General features: G+C 38.8%; 1 protein-coding gene across 1 annotated transcript in view; it reads left to right on the forward strand.

Annotated features, from left to right (window-relative positions):
- Nucleotides 1–19263, forward strand: part of LOC105490396 (collagen type VI alpha 5 chain) — a 122852-nt gene that overhangs the window by 25832 nt on the left and 77757 nt on the right. Inside the window, exons 2-6 of the mRNA XM_011755944.3 lie at nt 1522–1616; nt 4134–4733; nt 7324–7956; nt 13024–13584; nt 16795–17349. Of these exons, the coding sequence (XP_011754246.2) occupies nt 1550–1616; nt 4134–4733; nt 7324–7956; nt 13024–13584; nt 16795–17349 (2416 nt within the window). The 5' untranslated portion in view covers nt 1522–1549. The remainder of the gene's footprint in view (nt 1–1521; nt 1617–4133; nt 4734–7323; nt 7957–13023; nt 13585–16794; nt 17350–19263) is intronic.

Below are 19263 nucleotides of genomic sequence, written 5' to 3' on the forward strand. Positions count from 1 at the left end.
GGCCATTAAGTACCTGAAAAGATAGCATCATTCTTCATTAGGGCAATGCAAATGAAAACCATTTATACCCACTAGAATGGCTATAATAACAAAATGGAAAATAAGTGTTGATGGCGATGTGGAGAAGTTGGAACCTTTATACATTGCTGCTGAAAGTGTAAAATAGTACAACCACTTTGGAAAACAATTTTACAGTTTCTCAAAATGTTAAACATAGTGTTATGATAAGACCAAATATTTCACTCCTAGGTACCTACTCCAGATAAATGAAAACGTATATTCACATGAACATGTACATAAGTGTTCATAGCAGTATTATTTATAATAGACCAAAGTAGAAACAACCCAAATGTTCATCAACTGACAATTAATGTTTTAAATGTTATACATCCATACAATGGAATATTACTCAGCCATAAAAAAGAATTAAGAATTAAGTACTGATACATACTCATACTAAATGAAAGAAGTCAAACATAAAGGCCACATATTATGTGATTCTGTTTTTATGAAATGTCCAGAATAGGCAAATCCATAGAGAAAGAAAGATCAGTGCCAGCACCTATAGAAGGGTGGCACGGGGGAGGGAGTGGGGAATGACTGCTATGGGTTTGGGGTTTCTTTTTGGGGTGATAAAAATGTTGTTTCCTCTGAACTGGGGGCTTAATCTAAATTATTTATAGGGTCTTTTCCACATCCAGCTTCCAATGATTCTATCAATCTTCCTTAATGAGTAACAATTTCAAAAGAGCTCTAAAAATTAGCCCTTATACCTTTGGTATCTGTTTTAAGGCAGATCTATTTTTTGAGTATTGGCCATTTTAATATATTTCTATTCTTATAAAGAACAAACTCTGATTTGGTTAAATTCCTGAGATTTTAATTTCCCAGGAAGCGTTCTGATTGTGAACTATGTGGAAAAACCAAACCTAAGGTACTTTGTGAAATTGGGCATAACTGTAAGTGAGGAAGCAGTATTCACAAGGACTCAGTGAAGGAAGAGACATGTGTAGCTGTTGGCTTTTTAAGCCAAATTATGAACATATATGATAGTGGCATAACAGTAAAGGGTAGAGAATAGTGACTATGTAAATTTTGTGAGGACACTAATTTTGTATAAAGCTTATGACATAGTGGTTAAGAGGTTGGGTGATGCAATTGCTTTGTCTGGGTTAGTACTGTGGATTGATCTACCTCTTACCAAGACATTTGGTGCTTCCGTTTCCTTATCTGTCACGTAAGTGTAGTAATTGTACCTCCCTATAAGATTGTTGTGAGAATTAAATTAGATGACACTTGTCAAGCAAGAGAAAGGTGTTTGAGCCTTAGCCAGGGCTCACCAAACATTAGCATTAATATTTTCAACAGGTACTCCAAATGCTTGATGAATTTTATAAACACACTTGGCACTGCTTGACAAATACTTGTTTACAGTGTACCATGCTCTAATACAACTATCTTCACAGTTATTTAATGGTAAAAAATAAAAATTTTCATATTGTAAATAATTCTTTTTTGCAGAACAAAAGTAAAAATCTTCACTAACAAAATGAAGATCCTACTAATTATATTTGTCCTAATCATTTGGACTGAAACATTGGCAGACCAGAGCCCAGGTACCAGTATATTTTATGTTTATTATTATTTAGGAAATATTTTTATATCTCAGTAAACTTTAATAAACAGAGGGAAATAATTCATTTACTAAAAATCCAAGTATGCAGCATTTAGTAATTGTTATACAATATCAAACAAACTTAACTTGTCAAAGACAGCACAAAGCCATGAGAAAAAATCATGAGTTATGTTGCACCTGGCTAGAAAAATTCAGTTATCCATTGATTTGCTTCAGTCTCAATATTACATGTCTCCATGGATTGAGTCAGTCCATTTGTTTATAGATCCATTTGAATCTTGATCTTATAAATGAAAGAAAAGGAACCCCACACAGAAACAAATTCTAAGTATTTCATGACTAAACCATTGCCTTCCTTTCCTTTTACAAGCATGAAATATATATTTACACACAAACACACACACATAGTCATACATCACTTAACAGTGGGTGTACTTTCTGAGAAATGCATCATTAGGCCATTTTGTCATTGTGTAAACATCATAGAGTATACTTATACCTAGATGGTGTAGCCTACTACACACCTAGGGTATATGATACAGCCTATTGCTCCTAGGCTGCAAACCTATACTGCATGTTATTATGCTGAATATTGTAGGCAAGTATAATACAATGGTAAGAATTTATATATCTAAACACATCTAAACACAGGAAAGGCAATACCTTGCACTGCCACATTATGACAGCTATGATGTTATTAGGTGATAAGAATTTTTCAGTTCTATTATAATCGTTTTTTTTTTTTTTTTTTTGAAACAGAGTCTCACTCTGTCACTCAAGCTAGAGTGGAGTGGTGCAGTCTCGGCTCACTGCAACCTCTGCTCCCTCGGCTCAAGCAATCCTTCTGCCTCAGCCTCCCAAATAGCTGGGACTACATATGCATGCCACCACACCTGGCTAATTTTTATATTTTTTGTAGAGACAGGGTTTCATCATCTTGCCCAGGCTGGTCTCAATTTCCTGGGCTCAAGTGATCCTACCACCTTGGTCTTACAGTGTGAGCCCAGCCAGTTTAATTATAACCTTATGAGGACACTATAATATATGCAGTCTGTTGTTGACTGAAATGTCATTATGTCATTGTGAAGCACACGACTGTGGTGTGTGTGTGTGCACGTGTGTCTGTATAGGAAAAGAGAGAATGCATGAAAGGCAGGTTTTTCTACTCTATTGTAATTACTAAAAACATCATTCAAAGAAGTATTTTTTACTGTGCATTGTCACGGTGTTACTCTAAGATTTCCTGATGAATTTCTGAGTTACCTTGAAAGAGAGAGCCAGTTGTTAGACATTTACTAGCACATTACTAATTTCAAGAGCAGCATGGCTGACCATGACTGCTAAGGTAGGTACTATTGGCACTCCCTTGCCAGACTTTTCTTGTCTGGCTGGTGCACCCACCTCCCAGCTACTGTGAATACTGCTGGCAACAGCTCATGACTGTACCCCATTTTCTCAGGGGAACTGTTCTCAGCTTTCCCACTTAACCAAAAGGTTCTGCCTGCAACCCTCTGCTCCTCTCCAACTTCTGGGGATGGTCTGCAGCCAATGACTGACTAATAAGGTAGCACAAAAAACTGGCCCTCTTGCCTCAAAGAGGGACAGCTCTGCTGTAATTTAGGCTCCAGAGCCCCTTGCAGAGCAGGCCAAAGCTAGACCTTACCTGATGACATGCCCTTCTCTGCTTGTTCCCTGTCTTGTCCTGTTTCTCTTACATTGCATGCCCTCAATCAAGCACTTTCATCTGAAATCCTGGTCTTAGACTCTGTTCTGCCACCTGAGACAATTGCTTACTCTATAATGTTTCCAAAAATTGCTGTAGTCCTCAGACCGCTTTGGCCCATTCTTACACTGCTATGAAGAAATACCCGAGACTGGGTAATTTACAAAGGAAAGAGATTTAATTGACTCACAGTTCCTCATGGCTGGGGAGGCCCCAGGAATATTATAATCATGGCAGAAGTGGAAGCAAACATGTCCTTCTTCACATGGTAGCAGGAGAGAGAAGTGCCAAGCAAAAGGGGAAAAGCCCCTTATAAAACCATCAGATCTCATGAGAACTCACTCACCATCACGAGAACAGCATGGGGGTAAGCACCACCATGATTCAATTACTTCCTACTGGGTCCCTCCCATGACATGTGGGGATTATGGGAGCTATAATTCAAGATGAGATTTGGGTAGGGACACAGCCAAACCAGTCCAGTCAGGGACTTTCTGGGTTGGTACAATATCAGAGTTTGGGGTTCCAGAACTAAAAAAGGAAAGAAGTTTATTGTCTCTTGTATATCTGTTGGCTAACTTTACTAAAGCCCTTTTGTTTGACATTTTAGCAAAGGCAATTATAGTTTCTTCTGTTTGACCTCCAAAAGATACTTTTCTTGGGATTCTGATGTATACTTAACACTAGGGTGTAGTCTTAAATAAGTATTGTGATGTAAAATATAAAGGCTGAATGATAACTTTGTTTTTGCTTGTTGTTATTTTGTTTTGATAGGGCCAGGCCCTGAGTATGCAGATGTTGTGTTTCTGGTGGACAGCTCCGATCACCTGGGACCTAAGTCATTCCCATTTGTCAAAACGTTCATCAGCAAAATGATCAACAGTCTCCCCATAGAGACCAACAAATACCGTGTAGCCCTGGCCCAGTACAGCGATGAGTTTCACAGTGAATTCCATCTGAACACCTTTAAAGGCAGGAGCCCCATGCTGAACCACCTCAAGATGAACTTTCAGTTCATTGGCGGGTCCCTGCAGATAGGAAAGGCTCTTCAGGAGGCTCACAGGACCTATTTCTCTGTACCCACAAATGGGAGAGACAGGAAACAATTTCCCCCAATTTTGGTGGTCCTGGCTTCGGCTGAGTCTGAGGATGAAGTGGAAGAGGCTTCAAAAGCCCTGCAGAAAGACGGGGTGAAAATTATCTCCGTGGGGGTGCAGAAAGCTTCTGAGGAAAATCTGAAGGCCATGGCCACGTCTCATTTCCATTTCAACCTTCGGACAATCAGAGACCTCAGCACATTTTCCCAAAGCATGACACAGATCATCAAGGATGTAACCAAGTACAAGGAGGGAGCCATCGATGCTGATACGCAAGGTAAGGAAGCCCTTGGTTGAAGAGGTGCCTGATCCCCAGGTGGGTCTACATTTGTCCACCCTCACCTCTTGCAACTCATGTTAGGTTTTCATAATTAGCCGTGTTGAAGTATTGGAAACTTCTACACATCATACCTGCTCACTTCTGCCTTTGCTTGTGAATTTTTTTCTGACAAGAGCTCGATCTTATTGCACTCCTTTGTTTTCTTATAGCTTGAATAACTCCTGTAATCATGTAAATCTCATCCCTATATCATTTTCCTCTTGGACTCTTTCCTTTCTAATTTCTTTTTGAGTTTCAGTTCCTTGCACACAGCTTATGACAGCAGCACTTTCCGTTTAACTATCCATTTCTGCGTTTGTCCTCCTTTCCATCCTCACCACCACCGAGCAAGAAACAGGTAGCACATGAGGGCAGGACTGACAACTTATCTCTCTATTCTTTGTGCCAAGCACAGTGCCTGACAATGAGCTGGTGTCCTATTTCTTAATGAATTAATACATGAGGATCTTATAGATAAAGAAATAGGATCATTGTCTATTATCTTTCCTTCACAGTCTTGTTACAGTATGAGGCTCACAATAAATATTCAATAAATGCTTGTGAACTGATATATAGTGATACTTAGTGAGAAGAATGATAACCTTAGAATAAGACACTATTAGTACATATTCATATTTTGTGTTCAACCAGGAAGAAGAGGGGATGCCCTCAGTGGTGCAGTAATGCAGTGCAGTGGACTGCATTCTGCTGTGTTGAGCCCTGTGTCTGCTGTGTTGTCTCATCCTGGACTTTTAGAGTTTAGGACCAAAGACTTTGGAGTCAGGAAGGTCTGAGTTCAAACCCTGGCTTGGCCACTTAGGACATTGAGTCCCTTACTTAACCCTGAGCATCAGTTTCCTTACCTGTAAAGTGAGGATAATAGTGTCTACCACATAATATGAGTGAGGTGGCTTGTATGGCATTTGGCACACTGTTTACTGTTATTAATAGTAACAACTATTTGCAAATCAATACTGACCTGAGAAGGTCATTCTTGGAATTTGTTTAGCTAACTGTGGGGGATTCAGAGTAGATTGGTAGATTTATGAGAATTATTTTTAATTCCATAAATATTTTTGAGCTCTCACCAGGCACCAGGTACTGGAGGGACAGTGATAAGTAAGACACGCTATCTGCCTTCTCAGAACTCACAGATGGGTAGTTCTTGGCAAGGTTGAGCTTATCTCTTGGCTAGCTTTCCACACCTGCAGTTCATCCACCTGTACTTGGAGTCTATGTTTTATGTGAATTTGGCATACTTTCCCCTAGATTCCAAATTTGTATAACCAACTGCTTACCTGGCATCTCCTCTTCAATACTCAGTAGTTTCTTGAACTTACCATGTCCGAAACAGAACACAAATCCCCCCTGTAACTTGTTTTTCTCACTATCTTCCCTGTCTTGCAAAAAGACACCACCACCATTCACTCAGTCGTTCAGGCCAAAAACCCAGGAGTTTTCACCACTTCCTCTTTTGTTGTCAATACTCACATCCAATTTATCCAGCTTTCTGTTCTACCTCTAAGTCACGTATCAAAACTATCCTTGTCATTCCATCTTAGCAGCTGTAATACTTGCCCAGGAATCCTTATCTCTTTCCTGGACTAGGACCATTGTTTCTTAATTATTATCCCTGAATTCATTATTTCCTCTCAGCAACTGGAGTGATATTTAAAATATTTAAATAAGATCATGTGACTCCCAGAGTATCTGGGCCCTGCTTCCCTCTGGCCTTATCCGTCAGTGTTTCCCCTCACTCATGGACTCCAGCTACTCTGGACTTCTTGCTTGTTCCCACCTCTTGCCGCTCTATCTGCCAGAATTCCTCTTCCTTCAGAACTCCACGTGGCTGAATTCCTCTCTCCAGTCATTTCTCAACCCATATGTGATCCTCTCAGAGAGGCCTTCCCTGATTTCTTCATGTCTCAGGTAAGTTAACACTCCCTTAGCGACAGTGTAGTCAGTCAAGTCACCTGTTTTATTTCCTTGCTAGCACTTATTACTATGTGAAATAATACAATCTAGTTATCTGCCCTCCCCAGAGAATGTGAACTTCCCGTGGTCAGAGATATTTCTGCTAACTCATCGCTGCATCCCAGTTCTTGAGAGTGGTGGTGGCAGTGGGAAAGGTAGCGGTGATGGTGGACATGGTGATTCCTTCACTTCACTAGTAGTGAAGGTAGTGGCGGCAATGGTGGTGGTGGTGGTGGTGGAGGTGGAAGTGATGGCAGTGGTGGTGGTGATCATACCAGTGGTGATGGTGGTCATGGAGATAATAGTGGTGGTGGTCATGGGATGTGGTAGGGAAATTGGTCAGAAGCATTCTTCAGACAGAGGGAACAGCACATGGAAAGCTTTTGAAGTCAACGACCTTGTAAGTCTTATTTAGAATTTTGATCTTTTGTTCACTAAAAGAAAACAATGCTGTCTACATCCATCATGACTACCTCTATCCTAACTAATGTGCTTAACAATGTAAAAAGTACCTTTCTCTCTCTGGGCCAGTGGTGTATACAACATAATCCTCACACTTTTTCTCTCTCTATAGTTCCCTTCCCCATATCCTGTCAGAAAGACTCACTTGCTGACCTCGTGTTCCTGGTGGATGAGTCACTTGGGACCAGAGGAAATTTAAGGCATCTTCAGACCTTCCTGGAGAACATTACCAGCTCCATGGATGTGAAGGAAAATTGCATGCGACTTGGACTGATAAGTTACAGCAGTAGTGCCAAGACTATTTCTTTTCTTAAATCAAGCACAACCCAATCTGAATTTAAGCAGCAAATCAAGAAACTTTCCATCCAAGTTGGGAAATCCAATACAGGGGCTGCCATTGAGCACATGAGAAGAGATGGCTTCTCAGAGTCATATGGCAGCAGAAGAGCACAGGGAGTGCCTCAGATTGCAGTCCTGGTCACCCACAGACCATCAGATGATAAGGTGCATGATGCTGCACTGAACCTTCGGCTGGAAGATGTTACAATGTTTGCCTTGAGCATCCAAGGGGCTAACAATACCCAGTTAGAAGAAATAGTGTCTTACCCTCCAGAACAGACAATTTCCATGCTGAAGTCCTATGCAGACTTAGAAACTTATAGTACAAAGTTCCTGAAAAAACTCCAGAATGAAATATGGTCCCAAATTTCTACTTATGCTGAACAAAGGAATCTTGATAAAACTGGTATGTTTTTAAAAATACTTTTCTAATTATAAAAGTAATATAAGTGGTTACCTAGGACTGAGCGGGCGGGGGGAGGGCAGTAAGGATCAACTGTAATTGGATAAAGGAACTTTCAGGAGTTGTGGGAATGTTCTAAAGCTGGATTATGGTGATGCCCATACAACTTCAAACATTTATCAAAATCATCGAACAATACACTTACAAGAGATCAATTTTATAACATGTAAATCATACCTCAATAAAATGTAAAATATATATGTTAATTATAAAATACCATAATAGTATGGCTTGACATACAGAAGAAAATAGAATCACCTGTAATTCTATCTTCAGATAAAACCGTTAATACTTTTCATGTTGTCTTTAGTCTCTTCCATCCCTCTCTCTTTCTCTCCCTCCCTTCTCCCATCCCTCCACCCCTCTCTACCTCTCTGTCTTCCTTTCATTCATGTACACACAGACAAACACAGAGTTTTTAAAAATGATATCACATTGTATATATCAGTGCTGTCCAACAGACCTTTCTGTGATGCTGGAAATGTTCTTTATCTGCGCTGTCCACTAGGTCAGCCACCAGCCACATGTGGCTACTGAGCACTTGAAATGTGACTAGTGTGATGGAGGAACTGAATTTTAAATGTCATGTAGTTTTAATTCATTTTAACTTTTAATAGCCAGGTGTGTCTAGTGGCTGTCATATTGAACAGTATAGGCATAGAGAGTTGGGTAACTTTTATTAGTTACAACTATATTTGGGTGTAACCACAGAAGAAACCAAAATTACAGTGATTGAAACAGGGTAAGATTATTTTTTCTGTTTCACAAGTAAGTCCAGAGATAGGCAGACTGAGCTAGTCTGGTATACCACAGTGTCAGAGACCCTGTCTTTTTCCACATTATTTTTTGCTGTTCGTGGGCTTAATTCCTAGGATCGTTGTCCAAAATAATGGCTCCAGGCATCACCCTCACATCCAGAAAGCAAGAAAGACAAAAGGAAAGAAAAAAGGGGCAGGCCTCTTCACCTTTTCTTCAAGGATGCTCCTGAAAGTTATGTGTACCATTTCTGCTTACATCCCATTGGCCAGCACTTGGTCATATGTCACACCTAAGTTATGAAAATGGGAGCTGGGAAATGTGACCTTTATTTGGGGAAGCCAAGCCCCTAGGTTAAAACTGGCAGTTCAATTGGTGTAAAGAAGGAGAAAATGGATATTGGAGATAACTAGTAATATCTGCCTTACCCACTTTTCCATCATCTTGATATTATGATCGTTTGTCTGTTTCCTTAAGTATTCTTTTGAAACAATTCCTTTAGGTTGAGAAAAATATTCCATATAATAGATATACCATATTTAAAAAAACATAAATTGTTGGATATATAGGCCAATGTTTTGTTTTTGTAAAAGTCTTGCAGGGACATCCTTTTACCTGTATTTTTATGCACAATCATGGTTATTATCTGACATTTTGATCCTATTTTTTTCTTCTATCATTCCAGTGAAGGATCTTCTAGTTAAGATTCTTTGTGAATCTGCTATAGTTTTACTGAGCTCTTTTCAAAAGTACATGCCAAGAGATACTTAATGTGACTTTGAGCTTATCTAATTCTGAGATATCTGCTGTCTTCACACATTTTCTCCATAGAGAAAATGCTTCCAGGCAATTGAAACTGGAATTTGGCAGCATGTAACATGGAAAGGAATTTTAATGTTCCAATGATATTAAAGGCTAATTTTAAACCAGACCAGCTTCAATGTAATACTGGTATTAGGGCATAGAAGGGATGTGTGGCATAGTCTCTCTCAGGAGTTTGCAGTGATGCCACAAAAAACTATTATTGTCATTACAGAAATTGTAAATGGGAAGATGTGGGACCAAAGCTAGGGTACAAGGCCTCACTATGTAACTCCTTAGTAATCCAGTTGTTTTAAAATGTTGGTACCTGACTTAGGTTGGGCTCCTCAGAAGCAGATGCCAGGAAACAATTCACATGAAATTGATATATTAGGAGGCGTAACCAGGAAAAAAAAAAGGAAATTGGTAGGAAAATGAGGAAATGGGAATAGGAAGGAAAGGACAACAAGAAAAGTCCCATGGATAGTAATGTTAGCTCAATTCCATGGTGTCATTCTAGAGATAGTGTATATCAAACATCAGAGTTGTCCCAGGCAAGGAAAAAAAAATATGTAACTAGAGAATTTACATTTAAGCACGTGCAGGGAATGTAAATTTCTGGACACTTCTGGTTCAAGTGCCAGGCAAAGAAGTTTCCAGAAACTCAGGGGCAGCTCACCCCAGATATAGCATTTGCTATTGGGAGTGAAAGCAAAGCACCAGCAGCCAGTTTGCATAAAAATGGTAAGAGATTTGAGAAAATATAGGCAAAAACACCAACAGTGTCTGTTGTAAACTTAGAGTCTTTTGAGGAGCTTGTTAATAATTCAGTTGCCCAAGCATCACTCTAAAACTACTGGATTGGTCTCTGAGGGTAGGGCCTGGGCCCATGCATTTTAGTGAGCTCCCTAATGAATTCAGGCTAGCAACATTTAAGACCTACCACCTTAGTGATGTTCCTGTGGTCTAGAGTGTGGTGGCCAGCTTTGCAATTTCAGAATGATCAACGCTCAGAGAAAAATCTATATCTGGCTTAGTCACTGCTATATCCACTACATCTGACACATAGTAAGTATTCAATTTTTATTCCATAAAACTTCATTAAATCAAGGCTAAATTCACATTAATCAAACTCAAGAGACTGATGTATGGAAAAAGAATGACAATTCTCTACGTAAAAATGAGAGCTATCAATGCCCAGGGGCTTGGACATTCACATCTTCCAAGTGGTACATTCTCTCCCTATAGACATGCCAAATTAGAAGCTAAATTGTAATCAAAAGTCTGCGTGGGGTTGTGGAATCAGAACAAGAGAGTTATTGTAGTTTTATAATTGAAATGTTTAGTAGCATTCAATTGGGCAGATGTTTCTACTTTAAAATTAAATACATCTATTTTTTTATATATATCTGTATATATGAATGCACAGGTGAGGCCTTGAGCCAAGGGACACATTCTTTGGCACTGTTTAATTGAAATTTTGTAGTGATAGAAATATTCTCTATCTATGCTGTCTAATAAGGTAGCTGCTAGTTATATGGAGCTGTTAAGCACTTGAAATGTAGGTAGTGTACTCAAGGAGATGACTTTTAATTTTATTTGATGTTGGATAGTTTAGATTTACATTTCAATGTCAACATGTGACTAGTGGCTAGTGTATTAGATAGCACAGTCCTAGGCAGGGATGGATGGGCATTGCTGCAGTTACCTACTTATATTTTTCTCTCCCTCATTGCTGATCACCACTACCTTTCTTTTGCTCAAGACTTAATTCTTCTTTATTAGATGTATAAATTAATGCATTCTGGTTACTTTCAAGTTTTGTTGGCCTGGAATCAATCCTGTCTTCTGCAGATAACCACTTATCTTTGCCCTAATGCTTTATGTATTGATTTTATAGTTCATTTCTCAGGGTCAGATTTCTTTTCAGTATATCCGATTTCCTAAGGAGCAACTGCTGTGGGCTGAAGTAGTGTCAATAGCTATAAATTACCTAAGAGCTGTCAAGAAAACCAGATAATGACACACACAGCCAAAAATTTTGAAAATATGTTATTTCTCTTACCCAGTTTCTACGAATGACTACATAAAGTAGTAAACAGACTGCTAAGAAAGCAAAAGTAGTTTTTCATAGATTCAGCTTAACAAAGGAAGGAACATTGAGAAGTCTTTTATTAAAAAAAACAAATCGGGCCGGGCGCGGTGGCTCAAGCCTGTAATCCCAGCACTTTGGGAGGCCGAGGCGGGTGGATCACGAGGTCAGGAGATCGAGACCATCCTGGCTAACACGGTGAAACCCCGTCTCTACTAAAAATACAAAAAAAAAACTAGCCGGGCGCGGTGGCGGGCGCCTGTAGTCCCAGCTACTTGGGAGGCTGAGGCAGGAGAATGGCGTAAACCCGGGAGGCGGAGCTTGCAGTGAGCTGAGATCCGGCCACTGCACTCCAGCCTGGGTGACAGAGCAAGACTCCGTCTCAAAAAAAAAAAAACAAAAACAAACAAACAAAAAACAAAAAAAACCAAATCGAACTCCTATGATATGCCAGGCCTATTGGGCAGAAGCAGAGAAATAAACAAAGTCTTTGTCCTCATGGATTACATTCTGCGGTAAGAAACAGGCCATGCTCATGAACAAATGAAGAAGGTGACTTCAGAAAGTAACATAAAGAAAATAAACACTGTAAGAAGATAGACAATGACAGGTGTGCTTTAGATAGGGGGAAGTGAAGACCTTTTTTAAGAGATGACTTGATAACATCCATGATGAGAAGGAAGCAGCCATGTGAATATTTGGGGGAAAGAATATTTCAAGAAGAGAGGAGGGTACGTGCAAAGACCCAGGGACACGTTCTGAAAACAGAATGAAGCCCAATGTGGTTGGAGCACAGTGAGTGAGATGAAGAATTGCTGGAAATAGAGTCAGAAAAGCAGGAGACAAGATAAGGCCAAGTTTTAGTTTTTAAGTTCCAAATGCAATGATAGATCATTTAAGAGGAAGAACAATGTGATCTAAGTTTAGCTTTAAATATCTTGTTCTAGTTGCTCTGGGAAAAAAAGATTATTGGTGAAGTAAGAGTAGAAGGTCGTCAATCCCATGCCCTTTTTCAAGAAATGATAGGACATAAACTGTCTAAGAAGGCAGGTGTCAATGCTAGAAAAACTATTTAACTTGGAGCCTTGAGTCTCGGGAATTTGGTCTTTACTCTTTAATTTACTGGTTATGTGACCTTAGACAAACCACTACGTTTTTCCCTGTTTCAATTTTCTCACAAGGTTGTTGTACATTTCAAAGGAGAAAATGGGCATGAGTGTGCTTAATGAAGTGTGCAGGCTGTATGCAAAAATGAAGTCTTCGTTCTTTAGAAATGCCTCAACCTCACGTTACTTCACAAACCCTCTTGCAAAGTTCTCTCTACGTTCTCTAATTTACAGAGAATGCACTTTGTTTTCCAGGCTGTGTGGATACCAAAGAGGCTGATATCCATTTCCTCATTGATGGCTCAAGCAGCATCCAGGAGAAAGAGTTTGAGCAAATCAAGAGATTTATGTTGGAAGTGACAGAAATGTTTAGCATTGGCCCAGACAAAGTCCGAGTTGGAGTTGTGCAGTATTCAGATAATGCAGAAATAGAATTTTATATCAGTGACTATTCTAATGACATTGGCTTAAGAAAGGCTATTTTTAACATTAAGCAACTAACTGGTAGAACTTATACTGGGAAAGCTCTGGATTACATACTACAAATAATAAAAAATGGAAGTAAGGATAGAATGAGCAAGGTTCCCTGTTACCTCATTGTGTTGACTGATGGGATGTCCATGGACAGAGTCGTGGAACCTGCTAAGAGACTAAGGGCTGAGCAAATCACCATTCACGCAGTTGGCATTGGGGCAGCTAATAAAATAGAACTGCAAGAAATTGCTGGGAAAGAAGAAAGGGTTCGCTTTGGGCAGAACTTTGATGCTTTGAAAAGCATAAAAAATGAAGTTGTTCGTGAAATCTGCACTGAAAAAGGTAAGCAAAACAAAAAAGCTTTATTCTCCACATTTCATCAATTGCTTTAGGCAGATTAATGGCTAAAGTAAGGCTGAGACAAGGCCTGATGTGACTAGCTGTCTGGATAACATTTTGCTAGCTTCCTTTATCACCATGGAGTGATTCAGCCCCTCACTTTTAAACTAAATGCCAAGACTGGAGAATCCCTCTATAAACAGTTGCCCCAAGGCCATCCTGGAAGTCATAAGTGGGAAAATTGCTAAGAATGTTGGGGCCTTGACAAAGCCCACTACTGTGAAGTGAAAAAGATTCTATTCTGCATGTGAGGTGTGTGTGTGTTTATGTATGTGCATACACAGATGAGTACAAGGGGAAGTACAGTGTTTGTGTGTGCACAGTTGGGTACAGTGGAAGGAAAATGGACTTTGGCTCTAGATAGCTTAGGGTTTGTCTCACATACTTCCACTTGAGCCTGGAACATTGTCATTTATAAAATGAGGATAATGCCTACATCAGAGAATCCTTATAGGTTGAGCACCATAAATGCCAACCATTATTTTTATATTAAATGCATATCAAGTATATATGTAATAATTGTTCATTTTTATTTATAACAAAAACACATATTTGCATTTTTGTTCTAATTAGAGATTAAGTACCAAAATTAGGAGAAACAATTTGCAAATTTCCATATCTCGTTGTTTGTTATTTCTATTATTAATAATGGCCACTTACACCGCTTATTAGTTAAGATGGTATGTGTTGATTGCTGGTATTAGCACATGAAAATATTGCCTGCTGAGAAGCACATTAATTTACTGGTAAAGAGGAAAGATGCTAGAGTCAGAGTCAAGGTTCACACTCTAGCTTTATCACTGATTAGCCATGACCTTGAATAAATTACTGTCTACTTGCCTTGGTTTCTTTGTTTCTAGGCTTATTGTGAAGCCTAATGGTGATAACACACATGGAGCAGTTAGAGGAGTGCCTGGAACATAGTAAGCGCTACACAACAGTTAGCTGTTGCAGAAAGTAGTTAAGGTGTTCGTCGATGAGGAAAGGAAGAGAATTCTCACTTATTTGAACTTACTAAAGTGAAAACGTGTTTGAATTTTCTCTGAGCCACTAAAAAACAAAAATAAAAAGTAAGCAAATAAATAGCATTAATAACAAAATCCTAAGTAAGTAACAACTTTGTTCATTTTTCTCCCTGTTATGGACAGTAACAGAGTTGGATCTTTAGGATGTCTTAGAAAGAGTGCAAGAATAAAAGATTCCCCAATGTTTCCTGGAGTTGATGCTAAGAAAAGTAAAAGGATTCGAGGAAGCATAAAGTAGGTTGTATCTCAGATCCTTTCAAGGGAGAAGGTCCTGGACAAATCTAGGGAGGTACAATATATCCCTTGCACTTCAGGTAGTTGCAGTTGAAGTAGTCAAACTGAGCACTATCATGCCTGGAGGAGAAGATAAGTTGTGGACAAGGAAATGAGTCATAAAATGGTTATCAGAGAAGCAGGAAAACAAAGGAACCAAAGCTTCCAGAGCTAGAAAAACACTAACGAGTCTCAGAGCAGATGCAGATGGAGTGAGGCACAGTGTATTAATAGGGTGCAGGTTAAGCTGCAATAGCGAAAAGACCCCAGATTACACAGCACAGAATATTATTTTTCTCTTACATCATAGTTTAGGATGAATAGTCCAGGTCTAGTAGAGAGGCTATTCCATCCTCAACACATAGCTTCCATCTTTAGTCAAAACCGAAGATCCAGCTCTTATCACCTCCTGTCCATGGAAAGGGAGAAAGGACCAAGGGAGCCTACCACGCTCAACTGTTTTAACGTAAGACCCAGAAGTGGCCAGATCACTTTTGCTCATACCTTTTGGTTAAAACTTAGACACAATGCCACAGCTAGCTTCAAAGCAGGCTGGGAAATACAATCTTTAGATGGACAATCATCTGCCTATCTAAAATTTTATTAACATAGAAGAATGGAAAGATAGATATTCAGGGACATGAAGTAGTTTCTGTCACAAATAGATACCAGGAGGTAGATCCTGTGAATACTAAACTGTATGTAAAAGCCTATTTCTTTTATATGTGTTACATGGAAGGGAATCTTCCACACTTCACCACAGTGGTCAAGGCCACTCTATCAAGGCCACAAACATCTTCAGCAATTTCTCCTCTCATGACTTTCAAGATGGTTCTGAGGCAGCTTGAATCTTAAAACGGTGGTGTAGTCTTCCTGGTGGATCAGAATGTGACCTTACACTTTATTAAGTAATAGTTAACATCTTTTCATTTTTTAAATATATGGCTGATGCTGTGTTTATTTTCAGGAAGTATGGGATAGACTTCAGAGTGTTGAGGGAGAAACTGTAAGAGGAAGGCAGAGATTACAGATAGAAAAAGAGATTAAGACTAAAAAGATATATGCTAAAGATAATATATTTACATATATATGCAAAACATATGTATCATGAATTAATACTGTTTTTAATAGATTATAGAAATTGGTTTTATATATGTACATATGTCTGTATTATATATAGAACAATGAATGTACATACATTTGTGTGTATGTATCTGTGTGTATATATATACATATGTATATGTTCATTTCCAATCAGGCTGTCTAAAGTTTATGTATAAAGGAACAGTCCATGTTGAATGAGTATGTGCTTACTGAAGCACTTATCTCTAGTAAAAACTTTTTCTTCAATTTCTAATATTGATTTATAGTGTTTATGAAATCACTTAGAATTATCCCAGAAAATAATGCTGTTTAAAAATTATTTGAAATTGTGTTTCTCCAGAATATACATAAAACCCTGGAGTGTTCGTACTATGAGTGCAAGGAATTGATTGCTTTGGCTCTGGTTCCTTTTTTGTATCACTACTGCATCCTTAACACATGGCTGGATGCTTGGCATTTTATACACCTCAAAATTATGAATGAATGAATTAAATATGAATAAATGAGTTATGCATGCATGCATGAATGAATGAATACACATTTTGGAAGTTGCATTTCTGCTTCAGGGTTCTAGTCAACCAGCTTCTACTAAAGAAGCAAATACAATTTTCAAACGTAACAACAGTTGCTTCAGTTAACTTTCAATGTTTCCTCATTAATGCATTTGTTTCTGCCTTAATGCCACTTTGTGAGAACCATTCCAACCTGGTTATTTCTGACCCTTTTTTTTTTTTTTTTTTGTAACATGCAGGATGTGAAGACATGAAGGCTGACATCATGTTTCTGGTGGACAGTTCTTGGAGTATAGGAAATGAAAATTTTAGGAAAATGAAAATCTTCATGAAAAACCTGTTAACTAAGATTCAAATTGGTGCAGACAAAACCCAGATTGGCGTTGTTCAGTTCAGTGATACAACTAAGGAAGAGTTCCAGCTCAATAGATACTTTACACGGCAAGAAATTTCTGATGCAATAGATAGAATGTCTCTCATCAATAAAGGCACTTTAACTGGAAAGGCACTAAATTTTGTAGGTCAATACTTCACCCACTCCAAGGGGGCCCGTTTGGGGGCCAAAAAGTTTCTCATCCTCATCACAGATGGAGTAGCTCGGGATTATGTGAGAGATCCTGCTAGAATTCTTCGGGGCAAAAATGTGACCATCTTCTCTGTAGGAGTATACAATGCCAATAGATCTCAGCTAGAAGAGATCAGTGGGGATGGCAGCCTAGTTTTTCACGTTGAGAACTTCGATCATCTGAAGGCACTAGAAAGGAAACTTGTCTTTCGTGTGTGTGCTCTCCATGGTAAGTGCCCCTGTTATCTGTCAGGACTCAAGGATGTGAGCTGTTGACTTTATAATGAGAAATAGTATATGGCACTCTGGCCCTGGCCTCCACCTGGACTTAAATGTTAAGTTTTAGTCTTCTTTATGTTATATTAAAATGGCTGTGACCTCCAGGGATGTTTCAGACTGACAGTTTTGGCGTCTAGTTTGGCACAAGTTAGTATGGCATTGGTGACTTCAAGTATATTCCAAAAAGATCCCAGAATTTTACTTTAAACTTCCAAATGTTTAATACCCACACACCTGGATTTTCCAGAGCCAGTTTTGAATCCCAAATTATTTTCTAGAATTGTTTGTTGGCTATCTATAGCCATTGTTAAGCAGAAAATAACTAGAAATACAATTTCGTCTTTCTTTTAGTTAAATTTTATCTAGTATCCTAAGCACCACCCACCAAGAAAACCCTGGGTATTTTAAAGATAGTTTATTTTCATTACTTCACATTATTATTCTTAACCTCTATCAACTGGATATTTTATATTTGTCTGTTCATGTATCCATCCCTTTGGAAAATTGTAATTTGTCACTTTTCTGATTACTTGGGGTCATCATTGTATTCTTACAAATTGTAGTGCTTTTAAAATTGTACTGCACAACCTTCAGTTTGAGCCTATCAATTTTAATGTCTTTTGAATGAGAGCTTTCTCTCAATCCACACATAGACTAAAACACCTATGTTTTAAAATCTATCATGTGCTATTTTCTGTGTTTTGGATACAACTAAGAAAACAAACCAGAGTAAGTTTGTTTTGTGTTGTTCCTCTGGCAACATAGAGATTTTCATTGGACTTTATTCGTCAAAATTGTGCATGTGGAATTTCCAGAAACTTAACAAAATGTCTTATAAACACGTAAGTGTTAGGTGATAGTTCTAAAGTTTCCTTGGTAACTGCTTAATTGGAATTTTTTTCTTCCCCCAAAGGTGGCAGTGCTTCCAAAACTCTTGATAATGTTGGGAGGTGTACCTAAAGGCTATAGCTTCAACTTTGAAACCTGCAAGGCTCTTCTTGGCATTTCTTCATTTTGATTAATGTAAATGAGGAGGCCTTGTCTACAGCATAACCTGAAATTCATCTGACTCATGCATTAGATTGTCCCCTAAGTATCAGGTCATGGCTAGTCACCAGTTCTGAGTGGGTCATTGACCAAGGGTTTTACAGATACAACCTGGGGATATTCACAGTATCAGAAACTTAAAAAATTTGAGACTTTATTATTAGAAATAAGAGTTGACTATTAGCTAGGCAGGTGGAAAGTGGAGAAAGCAAATCTTTGGAATACATGCGCGTAAGTTATTGAGGGAAGGAAAAGAGTGGGGAAAGAGTCCACACGTTGGAAAGCTGGCCAAAACAGTCACTTGTCTTATAATGTGGAGGACGGTTTGGGGTCAGGGAAGAAGTGATAGGAGTTTTTGCTCTCCTTCTACTTGGGGCCAATCCTTTCTGAGTTCTAATTCAAAACGTCAGGGAGAAAAGCATAAATAACTGCAGAGAGACATGATACACAGGGATGGTTTGCATACCCGAGGGTCCAAAGATACCTGGAGCCAGAGGGAGTAGGGTAAAACCACCAAGTTATACAGTGAGCTCCTGAGCTTTCCACAATAGCAGGTCAGTTTGGCAAACATCAGTATGTCTTACCATTACATTGACATTGAACTAGCTTCTAACATTGCCTTTCAGTTGAAAGCCTGCTTAGTAAAAGACGTTACATGTCCTAATGAGATATAGCAAAATAGGGTGGTGTGGCATAAGGACCACTGATCCTGGAGTGATATAGATAGGGTACAAATGTCCTTGGAGTCATGACGTAGGCAAGTTGCACTTCTCTGAGCCTTGGCCTTTTTTTTTTTTTTTTTCTATAAAATGGCAGC

The sequence above is a fragment of the Macaca nemestrina genome, chromosome 2 (assembly GCF_043159975.1).
Source record: "Macaca nemestrina isolate mMacNem1 chromosome 2, mMacNem.hap1, whole genome shotgun sequence".
Taxonomy (NCBI): domain Eukaryota; kingdom Metazoa; phylum Chordata; class Mammalia; order Primates; family Cercopithecidae; genus Macaca; species Macaca nemestrina.